Consider the following 13,421-nt stretch of genomic DNA (forward strand, 5'->3'; position numbering starts at 1 on the left):
GACTACAACATCAAATGACAAGCCATTATCTTGATTGCATTTACAATCCCATCAGTGGCAGATACGATTAAATGTGTTTATAGTTTGTCTGCGGTGCATCGTCTGTTCTAGGTGTGACTGGAATCAGTATTTCTGTTGGCATTGATCGCACACAGCACGTAACACATCAACAACTAATGTGCCAAATGCTGCGCAATTTGAAATATGTACACCACAGCATATGCCATTAAACACGCGGGGGGGGGGGAGTCACACTTTGCATCTAATAGCCGTTCTCACGTTCGATTGGTTGGCTTGACTTAAATAATCTGGTCCTGACATATTTCATATTATTAAGTGTGGACACGTCCTGGTAGTATTACAGTGTCTGTATTACGGTAAGTTTGTTTATTTAATGGAAACTGGTCTTGTATTCATATGCAGAACTGATACTCGCCGACATAAGGATAACAGGAAATTTTAACGTTTAGTAATCTCTGGATCATTTTATCAAAATTTCTAAAAACTGTTGGATTGTGAAACAAACTTCCAAATCGTTAGGGGCGCCAACGTGATGACCGCACAGTTGTATTTCGAATATTCCGCTCCAGATACTGCTAACATTACGTCCAAACTGCACTACCGGTGAAAGGTCCCCTGCCATGAGTGGACACGAAGACAAGGACCAATGTCCCCCGGGGACATCAGAGGAAGCAGGAGCGGAGGTAGGGGTGTCTACTGGAGGCTGAAACTGTCAATACTAAAGGAGGACTTGTAGTCGTGTTCGCGTTTCTGTTGCTATAAATAAGAATCTATAAATCAAGAAAAATTGACCTTAGTCTTGGAAGTGTGGTGTTTGTTTGTGGGTTAAATCACTTTAAGGCGGCGATCTGTATATTCGGATTTGGACCAGACAATCCATTGATTGAAAACATGAGCATCGATCCACGCAATTGGGATACGATGACATGCATCAACCAAGTCAGCGAGCCTGTCCACCCGATCCATTTAGTCGCCTCTTACGTTAAAACATAGTTTGTAGGGACTTATATTCGTACCTGGATCCAAACGGGTTAGGCCTAGAAGGTTTTTTCTATTCTATCAGTAGACTGGTCATTCGATTCGTGGTAAAACATGATTGATTCTTATTAACTTGATATACTGGTATGCTATACCATGAGGTATAGCAAATGGAATTCAGTCAGTAACGTGTTGTATAATGATCCGCGCCTCTATGACCACATTTTCCAATAATATATCAGGCAATGTTGTTTTTTGTCTACATAAGTTCGGGCTTTCCTCCCACATCAAGCTGACAACTGAAAGTACCGTTCATCGAAGCGTTAACCCCCGCGTTAAACTCATACATTCATCCGTATGCTAATTGTGCAATTTTACAACGGAGATTTGCTAAGTATTATATAAATAAGACCCCCGCAAACATGTACACATTAGCCCTGTTGGGGTTAATTTCGGTTTCGGAAATGGGTCTTAAATGGGTAACCCTTCTGGGCCCCGTTCGTGTTCCAACAGGGTCCATATGGGCATTTATTTTACAGCCTACATGCGACCATAGATGGCGTGTGTCTGTGATGGTGTTTATATGGTTTGTTCTCTGCATGCATATCATATGTAACCCTTTTGTGGCATCACTACATCATACATTAACACGGATGTAAAATAATATATCTTATATATATTATGTATTTCATAAATATATGCGTTACAAAGGTAGAATTTAACCCATTCAAAAATTACTGCGCGGGTCACTTTTGTAAATTATTGTAAACTCTTTATTTTAGCAAATGTTATGATTCAAATTCAACATAAAAATACTGAGTAAAATTTATCTCGGCCTAATTTATATTATCTTCAAGATGAACAATATAGTTGAGCACAAGAACAAATGACAACATTGTACCGTATTTTAATAATGAGACAGACAACGTTCTTAACTCCAATAACGCAATCGGGTAGCCTCGGGTTACAGCGTTCGCTCGTCACGCCGAAGACCCGGGTTCGATTCCCGACATGAGTACAATGTGTGAAGCCCATTTCTGGTGTCCTCCGCCGTGGTATTGCTGGAATATTGCTAAAAGCGGCGTACAACCACACTCACTCACTCCAATAACTAACGCAAACAGTCATGACAATAGTTGTCATTCAACACAAAGGACAACTGTTTTGGTTGTATTTTGTATTTTGTTTATTTACTTCCTTTATGAACAGCATTCATGCATAGTTCGACCTTTTTGTTGTGAAATGTTAACCTGATCCATGAAACCAAGGAAATAATGGGTTGTCCCTACTGTAAGTAAACGTTCCTGCTTTGATTACTAAAGAAATTACTTTGCCTGATGTGATTATATATACATATATGTGTGTGTGTGTGTGTGTGTGTGTGTACATGAGTCTTTATCTCAGATAATTGTCATCAGTGTGTGTGTGTGTGTGTGTGTGTGTGTGTGTGTGTGTGTGTGTGTGTGTGTGTGTGTGTGTGTACATGAGTCTTTCTCTCAGATAATTGTCATCATTGTAAAAGAAATAGTCTAAGTTACCAGAAGTCGTGGGCGTAGCTTTCACCTTTTGCAATTGTACAAGCAATTTGGAAACATGGATTGCGAAGACATTTTACGATGACGATCTGGGTATCAGTTCCCATAACTGTGCTTGTAGACCTCTGCCACTTGGTCGGCATTTTCCCGAATATGAGATAGTTTACTTTATTTAGTGGGCGGTTGGTTTGTTGTTTAACGCCGCACTCAGCAATATTCCAGCTATATGACGGTGGTCTGTAAATAATTTAGTCCGAACCTGACAATCCAGTGATTAATATCATGAGTATCGATCCACACAATTGAAATCGATGACATGCATCAACCAAGTCAGCGAGCCTGACCACCCGATCCCGTTATTCGACTCTTACGACAAGCATAGTCGCCTTTTGCGGCAAGCATGGATTGCTGAAGACCTATTCTACCCCGGATCTTCACGGGTCCCAACATGACGGAAAGTGTCCATACCTTGCTGTGTATCACTGTGACTACATTTCTTAACGAAATAACAGGCAGACTCTAAAGAAACGTGATGCCTCATTCACTGGGTTCTGGCACTAGCCTGATTAGACACAGCGACGATTGACCGCGGGAACCAGCTAAGATGCCCAACAGACGGGAGTAGCCTCCCTTTGATAAAGGGAAATAACTCAAACCGGAGGTCCGATTGATTACCGCGAAAGGTGATCATTGACATTGTGTGTAGGCAATTGTGTTTTTGCCTACAAGGTTGTTAGGCTACTGCCTAAAAACCAGTTTCAGTTGAAACTACATTGTCTGTTGTCACTGTCCAATTGACTAAGCGCTGACCTTTTGACGCAATATATTAATCGCACATTCCAGGAAAACTTGCAATTGTGAGGAACCGTTTGTAATGATAGAATTTAAGCATAACATTATGTGATAAAGAGGTTGTAGATTTGTGAGTTTTGGGATGATAAATATCCTCTATGAGGAGTGAGTGAGTATTGCTTTACGTCGCTTTAAGCAATATTCCAGCAACATCACAACGGGGGACACCAGAAATGAGCTTCACACATTGTACCCATGTCGGGAATCGAACCCGGGTCGTCGGCGTGACAAGCGAACGCTATAACCACTAGGCTCACAAAACGTTCTCCCATTACACTGTTTATTCATAATACATTACGCAAGTAAACAACATCAAACAAACATGCATGATACATGACACTAGCCATCCAAATTCACACTCAAGTGATAACCGCTGTGCATTAATATGAGTAATATTGGTTGGGACCTATGTTGAACCCAGTCGGCAAAACCCTTGACTAGTTTCTTCTCCTGGCCCACACTTAACGCAGGTGGGGCCATGTGTACATGCTGGCGCGGACGGTGGAGCAATTACTAACATCAAAAGATGAAGATATGTACACTGACGACGTTTTATTTCATTCACTGGCTTGATAACAATTTAAGAACTTCCAAAGAAACGTTGCTGACAATAGAACAAGGGGTTGATATCACTATACTCACAACTTACGTGTTTGTTCGCCGTTCATTTGGAACCATGTTGAACATTTATGAAATATGGTTTGTGAATATTTGTTACAATCACCAATTGTGATTAGGACAGATAAGTTTAACTCATTTTATGTAAGTGAGATATGTAGATATTTGTTACGTTTTTTCACTGTTTTAATTGCTTACATTGCCCAATATTTTTCGGCGCATCAAGTTTCCTGCCTTGGACCTACTTGCACAAAGTGATCTTATCACTAAGACGATCGCAACTCCCTTTAATTTAACACTGATTTACGGCCGCCGTAGCTCCAAGGTCGCTTTTCAATACGGCGATAAACACAACTCACTCACCCACTATCACAGTTCAGAACAACAGTAAATAACGACAAAACCTTTCCAACTAAATATGTCGCTGAAGTAGATTTTTAATGTTTCATCACAAATGCGTGTGATTGCTTAATGCTTGTGCATACACAACAAGATTAACTATCAGTAGCAACGCATTAGTGATTCCATTTGATAGCTGTGATGCAGATTTAATTTTGTAACGAGCTTTACATTATACTAGTTCCACAGACAAACGCATCTAACCGTTATGGGTAGATTCAACCTTTCATGTCCTAACCGCGTGTATTAGCGGGTTCTTCTATGATGTTCTGTAATGTCAGCAATTACTGGGGTGATAAACGTCATTGAGAGGACCCCACCCTTCACTCCCAGAACCGAGTGGACGGCCTGTGACTACTCTGTGATATGGGGTATTGTTGTGTGTAGTCATTTCCATCCATTGTGACCCTGGGGAAGAATTAGATCGCCAATTGACCCCGAGCAGACAAAAGGGGATTGTTCGATGGAGTTGATCGTCCCTCATTTCTGTAATCGACCGCCTACGTGGTCTAGTGGTAGATCGTCCGCCCGGAGAGCGGAAGGTCCGGGGTTCTATCCCCGGCCGCGTCTTACCAAAATACGTTGAAAGATGGTACATGTTGTTACCCTGTCTGGCGCTCGGCATAAAGGGGCTAAAACAAGGACTGGTCAGTATACTGTGTCTGAGCGGGGTATCCATGTTAAACTGCGGCATGGTATCTCAGTGAGCTAGCTATAAATCGGCATTAGTCGGACTAGTACAAGCGGCCACACACACACACACACGTGCATCCACGTCGCAATATAGGTGCAATAATCTTGGACGCGACGTTAAGCACAATTTCACCTCAATTCACCATTTCTGTAATCTCTCGTGTGCCATTATGTGCAGGCCGCGCTTACACAACTGGAAGACTCATTGTTGAAGCGTTGACAATGTACTGATCGGGTGGTCACCATTTCTGTAATCTCTCGTGTGCCATTATGTGCAGGCCGCGCTTACACAGCTGGAAGACTCATTGTTGAAGCATTGACTATGTACTGATCGGGTGGTCAGGCTCGCTGACTTGGTTGATGCATGTCATCGTATTTCAATTGCGTGGATCGATGCTCAAGATGGCAATCACTGGATTGTCTGGTCCAGACTCGATTATTTACAGACCGTCGTCGTTTTGCCTGACTCTTACTGAGTGCGGTGTTAAACAACAAACAAACTCAAACTGTATCTCCTTGTGAAAGTTTCTTCCATATTTCAGGAATTTACCATGGACTACGGAACTGGGCAAGAACTGACCATCCCGACAGCCGATGCGATTGTAGATCCCCCTGATGGGGGAAAGGCATGGTGCTTAGTATTCTTTTCGCTGATTTTAGCATCTTTGACGGAAGCATTCATCGTTCTTCAGCAGCCGACTCTATTTTTGATGAAAAGTGCAAATATCTCATCTGGACAGAGCCAGGGGTTATTTTTACCTACCTTAGATTCTCTGTCAGCCGAAGCAAGAACAGTACTGGACACTTACAAGGCTCTGTTTTCCATATCAGGTATGCCATGAAAATAAATAATTAAATCAAAGTATATGCATGGTCATTTTCAATCATCATTTATTCCGTTCAGACCAGCTATTGTTCTAGGAGAGGTATTATAATAGGGTGTGTTACATTACTCAAGCGACTTGCGACCCCAAGCTGAGTGCGGCGTAAAAAAACAGACAAACAACATTTAAATCCTGCAGTTTTTGAACAATAATTCAAACGCCTGTTGGTGTAAGAACGTTTATGCTTGACAGTGATCTGAATCTTCTTGTTAAGTCTATGTGAGTCAACGCAACGTTGCCGAAAGTCGAAGAACAACTTTAGTTTCTCTGTCACAATTATTGAATCTCATAAAATTAATTTAGCATTTAATTCTTTGGCTATGCCAATCACGTCTCCAACAATGTTTCCATACAATGTAACGTAAAAGGACAATAGAGCGTAGTATGTATGAGAATTGTTACCGTTTCTTGCAGTATAGGGAAGGTTTTGCTTTAATAGTTTTAAACCTGGTCATGTATTTTATGTTTTCGTTACCCCACCAACTATTTAGCGAGCACTTAAAACAATAATGTTAAGCAATTATATTTGTATGAAAGGCCTTAGTTAATTGTTGCATGTGTTTGATCAATTTTCTTTTTTATCAATCCCGTTAAAGGAATACTTAGCGGCACTCTGACAGTCTTGATTGGTTACCGGTGGGTGGCGCTGATAGGAAGTGTTCTGACGGCCGTGGGATATCTCGGAGCCGCGTTTAGTGATCTTTCCAATGTCCATCTCATCTCCTTCCTATACGGGGCACTGCCAGGTTAGCTCTGTCCAATGGTATGTCAGTAGAGACTGCAACCTGAGCTTTACTTAATCATAATCGTTTTTTTGATTTTGACAATTGCAAAACATCTTTTTTGATCAGCTGATAACATGAAACTGACATGCCGAATTAAGTTTTAGCACGGTTGTGGAATTAAAATACAGGCCACACATATGCACATTTGAAGTGAATATAGATGTCACTTTTTTATTTTCCTTCAAAGTCAAGCTGGTAGGTCGTGAAATAACTGAAATGTCGTTCACAGTGGCGTGAAACCAAACTAACTAACTCACTCACAATGTTCTCAAACGTAATCAAAGATCAGCTGATCGGGTCATTAATTAATATATTCTGTTGAGCTGAAAATGCTAAGATCGACTATAAGAAAGTTAAGACAGTCCTCTTATCATATTTCAGGTATGGGTCATAACCTGGTCGTAGTAGCATACATCACGGCAATACTGCAGTATTTTAGAAGGCGCCGACTGGTGGCTCTACTCATCCCTCATGTTGGTGTCATCCTGGGATCTATGGCTTTTTCCATTATGTCATTTCTCCTTTTTGGATCCCTTGGCATCAACAGCTGGAAAAGTTATCTGATATTTCAAGCGGGTGCTGCTGCTGTTATGATCCCGACTAGCCTTTTTCTGAAACCCCTCAATGCACGGATGAAAGGCCAAGCCAATCAAAGCCTAATATCTTATATGATGGGTATGGATGAACTGAAGGTCTTCCGATCAACTCTGCTCTACGTCTTCGCTGCGGTCTGTTGCCTGTGGGGCGGAGGTAGGAAATAACGAACACCGAAAATATTCTGATAAAGAGAGAGAACCATACCGACAAAGAATTAGTAATATATACGTGGTGTTTATTTGTAGTTTTGAAATTTTGTGTTTTCAACAATAAACTTGTCTACTTTGAAATGAGTATTTGTCTTTGCGACAGCCTTTAATACTATCCCCCAAATTCTTGTTTCTGTAATGCCCAACCAAAAGACATCCCACCAAATTATAAATATCTCCACCCTACATTAAGGCATTTCTCTTGGAACGTCTAATGTTTTCCCCTTGACACTTTGCATTGTCAGCCCATCACGTCCACCGACCTGCTTACTGAACTGTGTCTCCAGGAAAAATCACGACAATTGGATAGATTTTAAAACACAGAATTACAATTGATCAACCAAGTTGTTTTCTATTTGAAGGTATCAGTGTCATTGAGGCCAAACTACCGAGTTTCAAGGGTCTACTCTGGTTCCTGCCCGCTGGACAGTTGTTGGTATACATCATATTGCTGGCCAGTCTCGTGGGCACGTGCTGCTCGTGCTGTATCTCCAGTAATATCCGTCTGAGGAGTGTGGTCATTGCGATGGTCGTCTTCAGTGGCATCCTGTTCCTCCTCAACATGATGGCCAGTCTGTTGTATGACTTCATCTATGCCATCTGCTATTCCATACTAGTCGGAGTGATAAAAGGTATAGAATCCATGTGAGGTCAATAGAGGTCTGTGTAATTATATAGGTTGTCGGGGGCACATATGGCTCATTTGTCTAAAGCGTCGGAATTCCAGTAGAGTTTCAAGTCAATTAATCAAGCCAGAATCCTGATAATGGTAAACGCCCTGATTATGAACATATGTGTGACAGTACCATACTTGGGCTGGGTATACCCAAATGGCATTACTTAAAATTAAGACGTGCGTCACTTTGAGTGTCCGCCCGGGCATACTGTTCAAACCCAACACAATCACTCTCTCGCAGAACTTTGAGGCTAGCATTTGAGTGTTGTATCTTTGTTAAGCGAATATCAATCAATCAATGGAATCTTGAATTTTGCATCTGTTGTAAGTTTAACCAGTATTTAATAACCACCACATGAGCGTCTATGTACAATTGACATCTATCAACATTCACCATATACCATAACATTTGGTTTAACACCGAGATGGTTCCTACAAGCATATCTGTGAATCTTCTCAGTAGCATCTGTATTTTTGAATCCCCACATTTCGGCTGCATACATCGAACTTGGGCTAATTGTAGTGTCAAAAAATGTGAAAAATATACTATAAGTTACATTCCCAAGTTGCTTAAGGTTTTGAAAAATGTCAATGAAAATATTCATAGCTTGTAAAGAAGCCTTATGAATATGCATAGACCATGACAATCTGTAAGTAAAATAGACACCAAGGTATTTATTCAGAGTAATGACTTGTAGAGGTTATCCTCTGTAAAACTATTTTTCTCTTCGCGATAATCTGTCACTACGTTTAAACACAACTACTTCTGTCTTTTTTTAAAGTCACAGACGGTTTCCATTTATCGCAGTAGGATTCAAGTTCAAATATGTGTTTTTTTGTAATCCGGGCGTTGTACTTGAAAACATTACTGTGTTTCAGGGTGTACCTGTATACCACCTGCACAATTCGCCTTGATTTGCTCTGCTCATTCATTTATAAAGAAAGAAAAGAGAAAAGGACTTATGATACATCCTTAGCGAACACCAATATTACAAGCAGACGTATCTGTCACAGACCTTATTACATTATGGTAGATACAGCACAATAATAACCCGTTTTTGATACCAGGTCCATACGTTTTAAATAGCTTCAGAGTTTATCTCTATGACGAGAGTAAAATCTTTTCGCAAAATCTACAAATAAGGCATATAATTTGCCACCCTTTCTTGTTAGATATCTGTGTATTATTGTCTGTAAAATTAACGTTATCAGTTGTGCTATATGTTTGTCTAAATCCAGATTGTGTCATGTTGAATTTTTCAAATGTGTCAGCTCAAAGCATAAAAACGTGAATATGATATCTGTAAACAGTTTGAGATATGGAATCAGTATGTCTGATGACGTTTTGAACTTTATCCGCACCTGATGTCTTATAATTCTTTAAGTGATTAATACTGTCACAAATTTCTTTCATGGTAATTGGAGATTCGAGAATGTCTGTTGTCACTTCATTAGAATTATTATCATCGAAATTGATCGTGCCCAAATCATCTTCGTTTCTTTAATACAAATTAGAGAAAAATCTTTTCTGTGGTTGTCTATTTGAACTGAGAATTTTTACAGTAGGCCAAAACTGTTTAGAATTGATAATTCTCTACTCCAGAACTTATTGTATATGTTTGTAATATTCATCTTTCTTTTTCCTACACATATCATTGTAGGTTTGTAGCTATTCATTGATTCAATATAATTCAATGTCTTTATACCTGCTAAACTTATTTAAACAATTGGCATTCACTATCAAACCATAACTGATGTGGTCTCTTTTTGCAATTACTCGCATAAGGCATCTGTGATGTATCTAATGCCTTCATCGATGTTATCAAATGCTGTGTCAACTCTCTTCTCCGGTAAATCTTGGACCATGTAAGAAAATAAGTTATCTCTAAACTAATCAGCCTTACTGTCTACCCAAACAAATTTGAATGAAGTGTTTTTGCAATGTCTGATTAATCATTCATTAAGTTCGTGAAGCGTACGTAATCCAATGGTGACTGGAAGATGTGACGACTCGGTGCGAGAAGGTATTTTAAAACTTTCACATTTAACCAAACAAATCAGTTGAACTGATTACGAAGTCAACCACACTGGCGCCCTGGTATCCTTTAAAGGTGAAATCGCCAATACCGGTGTCTGTACCACATCTTTCAGCGAATATCATAAAATAACAACATTGCACAGATGTGTGTCGCCTCCTAGCCGTGCCAGAATCAGTTAATTAGGGTTCGAATCCAATCAAAAGCACGAAGATGACCTTAATCCTGTTATCACATATCCTGTCACTCTGTTACGCTGGCTCGCCGTGGGTGAGGCAGCCGTTGGCTTATCGCGCCGTGATACAACTGAAGTACTGTTCGCCGTGGGTGAGACAGCCGTTGGCTTATCGCGCCGTGATACAACTGAAGTACTATTCGCCATGGGTGAGACAGCCGTTGGCTTATCGCGCCGTGATACAACTGAATTACTGTTCGCCGTGGTCGAGACAGCCGTTGGCTTATCGCGCCGTGATACAACTGAAGTACTGTTCGCCGTGGGTGAGACAGCCGTTGGCTTATCGCGCCGTGATACAACTGAAGTACTGTTCGTAGAGGGTGGGGAAACCATTGGCTCGCCGTGGGTGAGACTGCCGTTGGCTTATCGCGCCGTGATACAACTGAAGTACTGTTCGTAGTGGGTGGGGAAACCATTGGCTCGCCGTGGGTGAGGCAGCCGTTGGCTTATCGCGCCGTGATACAACTGAAGTACTGTTCGCCGTGGGTGAGACAGGCGTTGGCTTATCGCGCCGTGATACAACTGAAGTACTGTTCGCCATGGGTGAGACAGCCGTTGGCTTATCGCGCCGTGATACAACTGAAGTACTGTTCGCCGTGGGTGAGACAGCCGTTGGCTTATCGCGCCGTGATACAACTGAAGTACTGTTCGTAGAGGGTGGGGAAACCATTGGCTCGCCGTGGGTGAGACTGCCGTTGGCTTATCGCGCCGTGATACAACTGAAGTACTGTTCGTAGTGGGTGGGGAAACCATTGGCTCGCCGTGGGTGAGGCAGCCGTTGGCTTATCGCGCCGTGATACAACTGAAGTACTGTTCGCCGTGGGTGAGACAGGCGTTGGCTTATCGCGCCGTGATACAACTGACGTACTGTTCGCCATGGGTGAGACAGCCGTTGGCTTATCGCGCCGTGATACAACTGAATTACTGTTCGCCGTGGTCGAGACAGCCGTTGGCTTATCGCGCCGTGATACAACTGAAGTACTGTTCGTAGAGGGTTGGGAAACCATTGGCTCGCCGTGGATGAGGCAGCCGTTGGTTTATCGCGCCGTGATACAACTGAAGTACTGTTCGCCGTGGGTGAGACAGCCGTTGGCTTATCGCGCCGTGATACAACTGAAGTACTGTTCGCCATGGGTGAGACAGCCGTTGGCTTATCGCGCCGTGATACAACTGAAGTACTGTTCGCCGTGGGTGAGACAGCCGTTGGCTTATCGCGCCGTGATACAACTGAAGTACTGTTCGTAGAGGGTGGGGAAACCATTGGCTCGCCGTGGGTGAGACTGCCGTTGGCTTATCGCGCCGTGATACAACTGAAGTACTGTTCGTAGTGGGTGGGGAAACCATTGGCTCGCCGTGGGTGAGGCAGCCGTTGGCTTATCGCGCCGTGATACAACTGAAGTACTGTTCGCCGTGGGTGAGACAGGCGTTGGCTTATCGCGCCGTGATACAACTGAAGTACTGTTCGCCATGGGTGAGACAGCCGTTGGCTTATCGCGCCGTGATACAACTGAATTACTGTTCGCCGTGGTCGAGACAGCCGTTGGCTTATCGCGCCGTGATACAACTGAAGTACTGTTCGCCATGGGTGAGACAGCCGTTGGCTTATCGCGCAGTGATACAACTGAATTACTGTTCGCCGTGGTCGAGACAGCCGTTGGCTTATCGCGCCGTGATACAACTGAAGTACTGTTCGCCATGGGTGAGACAGCCGTTGGCTCGTTAGCTGGGTTGGACTCCCCACAAGGGTACAATATGGAAATCCCATAGTTTCATTCCCATTATATGTCAGGAATAGTGATAGAACGGACTTAAGTCCCGCTCACTTACTCACTGCCATGTACGGTTTTAAACCAAACTCTAGCATTACATTCCTCATCATGGCGAACATCATCATCATGAAATAGGACAGGAAGAAATCCCCCCTTTATTACTAATGCTAGCGTGTTTCGTCATCAATTGAATGGTTGAAAACAAAACTAACCCCTGCTTGTTGTTGCTACGTTGAAGGCCTAGGGGAACCCATGCTGGAGTATCTGATTCCGCTGCTTCTCGGGGAGAACAACGCTGCCATCGGTGCAGGCATCTTGACCTTTGGCCAGGGCATTGGAAGCCTGTCGATGCCAGCCATTGCCAGTAAGCACATCATTACGACTCACATTTGGAGAGTTGCTTTATGGTATTACTGTGTAACCTATAAATGTGTTTACGATTGAACTAAGTGTTCGGTCAATAATTTACTACGTTAATTTTGTATCAATTATTGATTCATTGATTACTCGTCAATCTGGAGTTCACTGTCGAAATTGCCTGACAAACGACGTAATGCCTGTGATAACCTCAATAATCCGGATCCTGTCTACACCGAATTGGGTTGTTCATGGGAACTGGAGTTTGATGGGTTGGAATTGTTTTGAAATAAACTTGTTCCGGAAAATGCTGGAAAATAAGAAAAGACACACACGATATTAAATGGCCGGGCCGTTTCCTCGATCGATCGTTTAAGATTTCATAACCTCAATGCCTATATCGCAATTTATGTGTCAAACTTCAGATTGATTAAGCGTTAACCAGATTTCACTGTTGGTTAAAGTAGAACAGTTAACCTATGTCAACAGCCGTAAAGTAGAATGTCATCACACAGTAAATAAATATCTAAGCACCGTTGGTGTTTCCAGAATGATGTATTTTCCTTTTATGTTGCAGATGAAATCGAAAAATCGATAAAAAAAGTTGACGGATGTTTCTACTTCGCTGGGGTGATCTTCTTCCTCTCAGCTTCTTTCATAATCTGGACCTACCGCTTACACTTGCGTGTGACCAAACGGACAGTAAGCCCATGTGACCCAGACGAAAAGCCCACGCAGGAAACAGAGTGCAGTGGGATGGACATGGAAAGATTCTGA

General features: G+C 42.3%; 2 protein-coding genes across 2 annotated transcripts; both read left to right on the forward strand.

Annotated features, from left to right (window-relative positions):
- The first annotated feature begins 345 nt into the window (after positions 1 to 345).
- On the forward strand, positions 346 to 6,736 carry LOC125372881. Its single transcript, XM_048383569.1, has 4 exons — positions 346 to 377; positions 591 to 704; positions 5,639 to 5,927; positions 6,577 to 6,736. Exons 2-4 carry the CDS (start codon positions 642 to 644, stop codon positions 6,729 to 6,731), a joined length of 507 nt encoding a protein of 168 aa, XP_048239526.1. The 5' UTR covers positions 346 to 377; positions 591 to 641; the 3' UTR covers positions 6,732 to 6,736.
- Positions 6,737 to 7,436: 700 nt separating this feature from the next.
- Positions 7,437 to 13,421, forward strand: LOC124127527. The gene is made up of 4 exons (XM_046490918.2): positions 7,437 to 7,515; positions 7,934 to 8,203; positions 12,526 to 12,651; positions 13,222 to 13,421. Exons 1-4 carry the CDS (start codon positions 7,437 to 7,439, stop codon positions 13,419 to 13,421), a joined length of 675 nt encoding a protein of 224 aa, XP_046346874.2.

The sequence above is a fragment of the Haliotis rufescens genome, unplaced genomic scaffold (genome assembly GCF_023055435.1).
Source record: "Haliotis rufescens isolate VD_foot unplaced genomic scaffold, xgHalRufe1.0.p SCAF_5, whole genome shotgun sequence".
In the NCBI taxonomy this organism is placed as follows: Eukaryota; Metazoa; Mollusca; class Gastropoda; order Lepetellida; family Haliotidae; genus Haliotis; species Haliotis rufescens.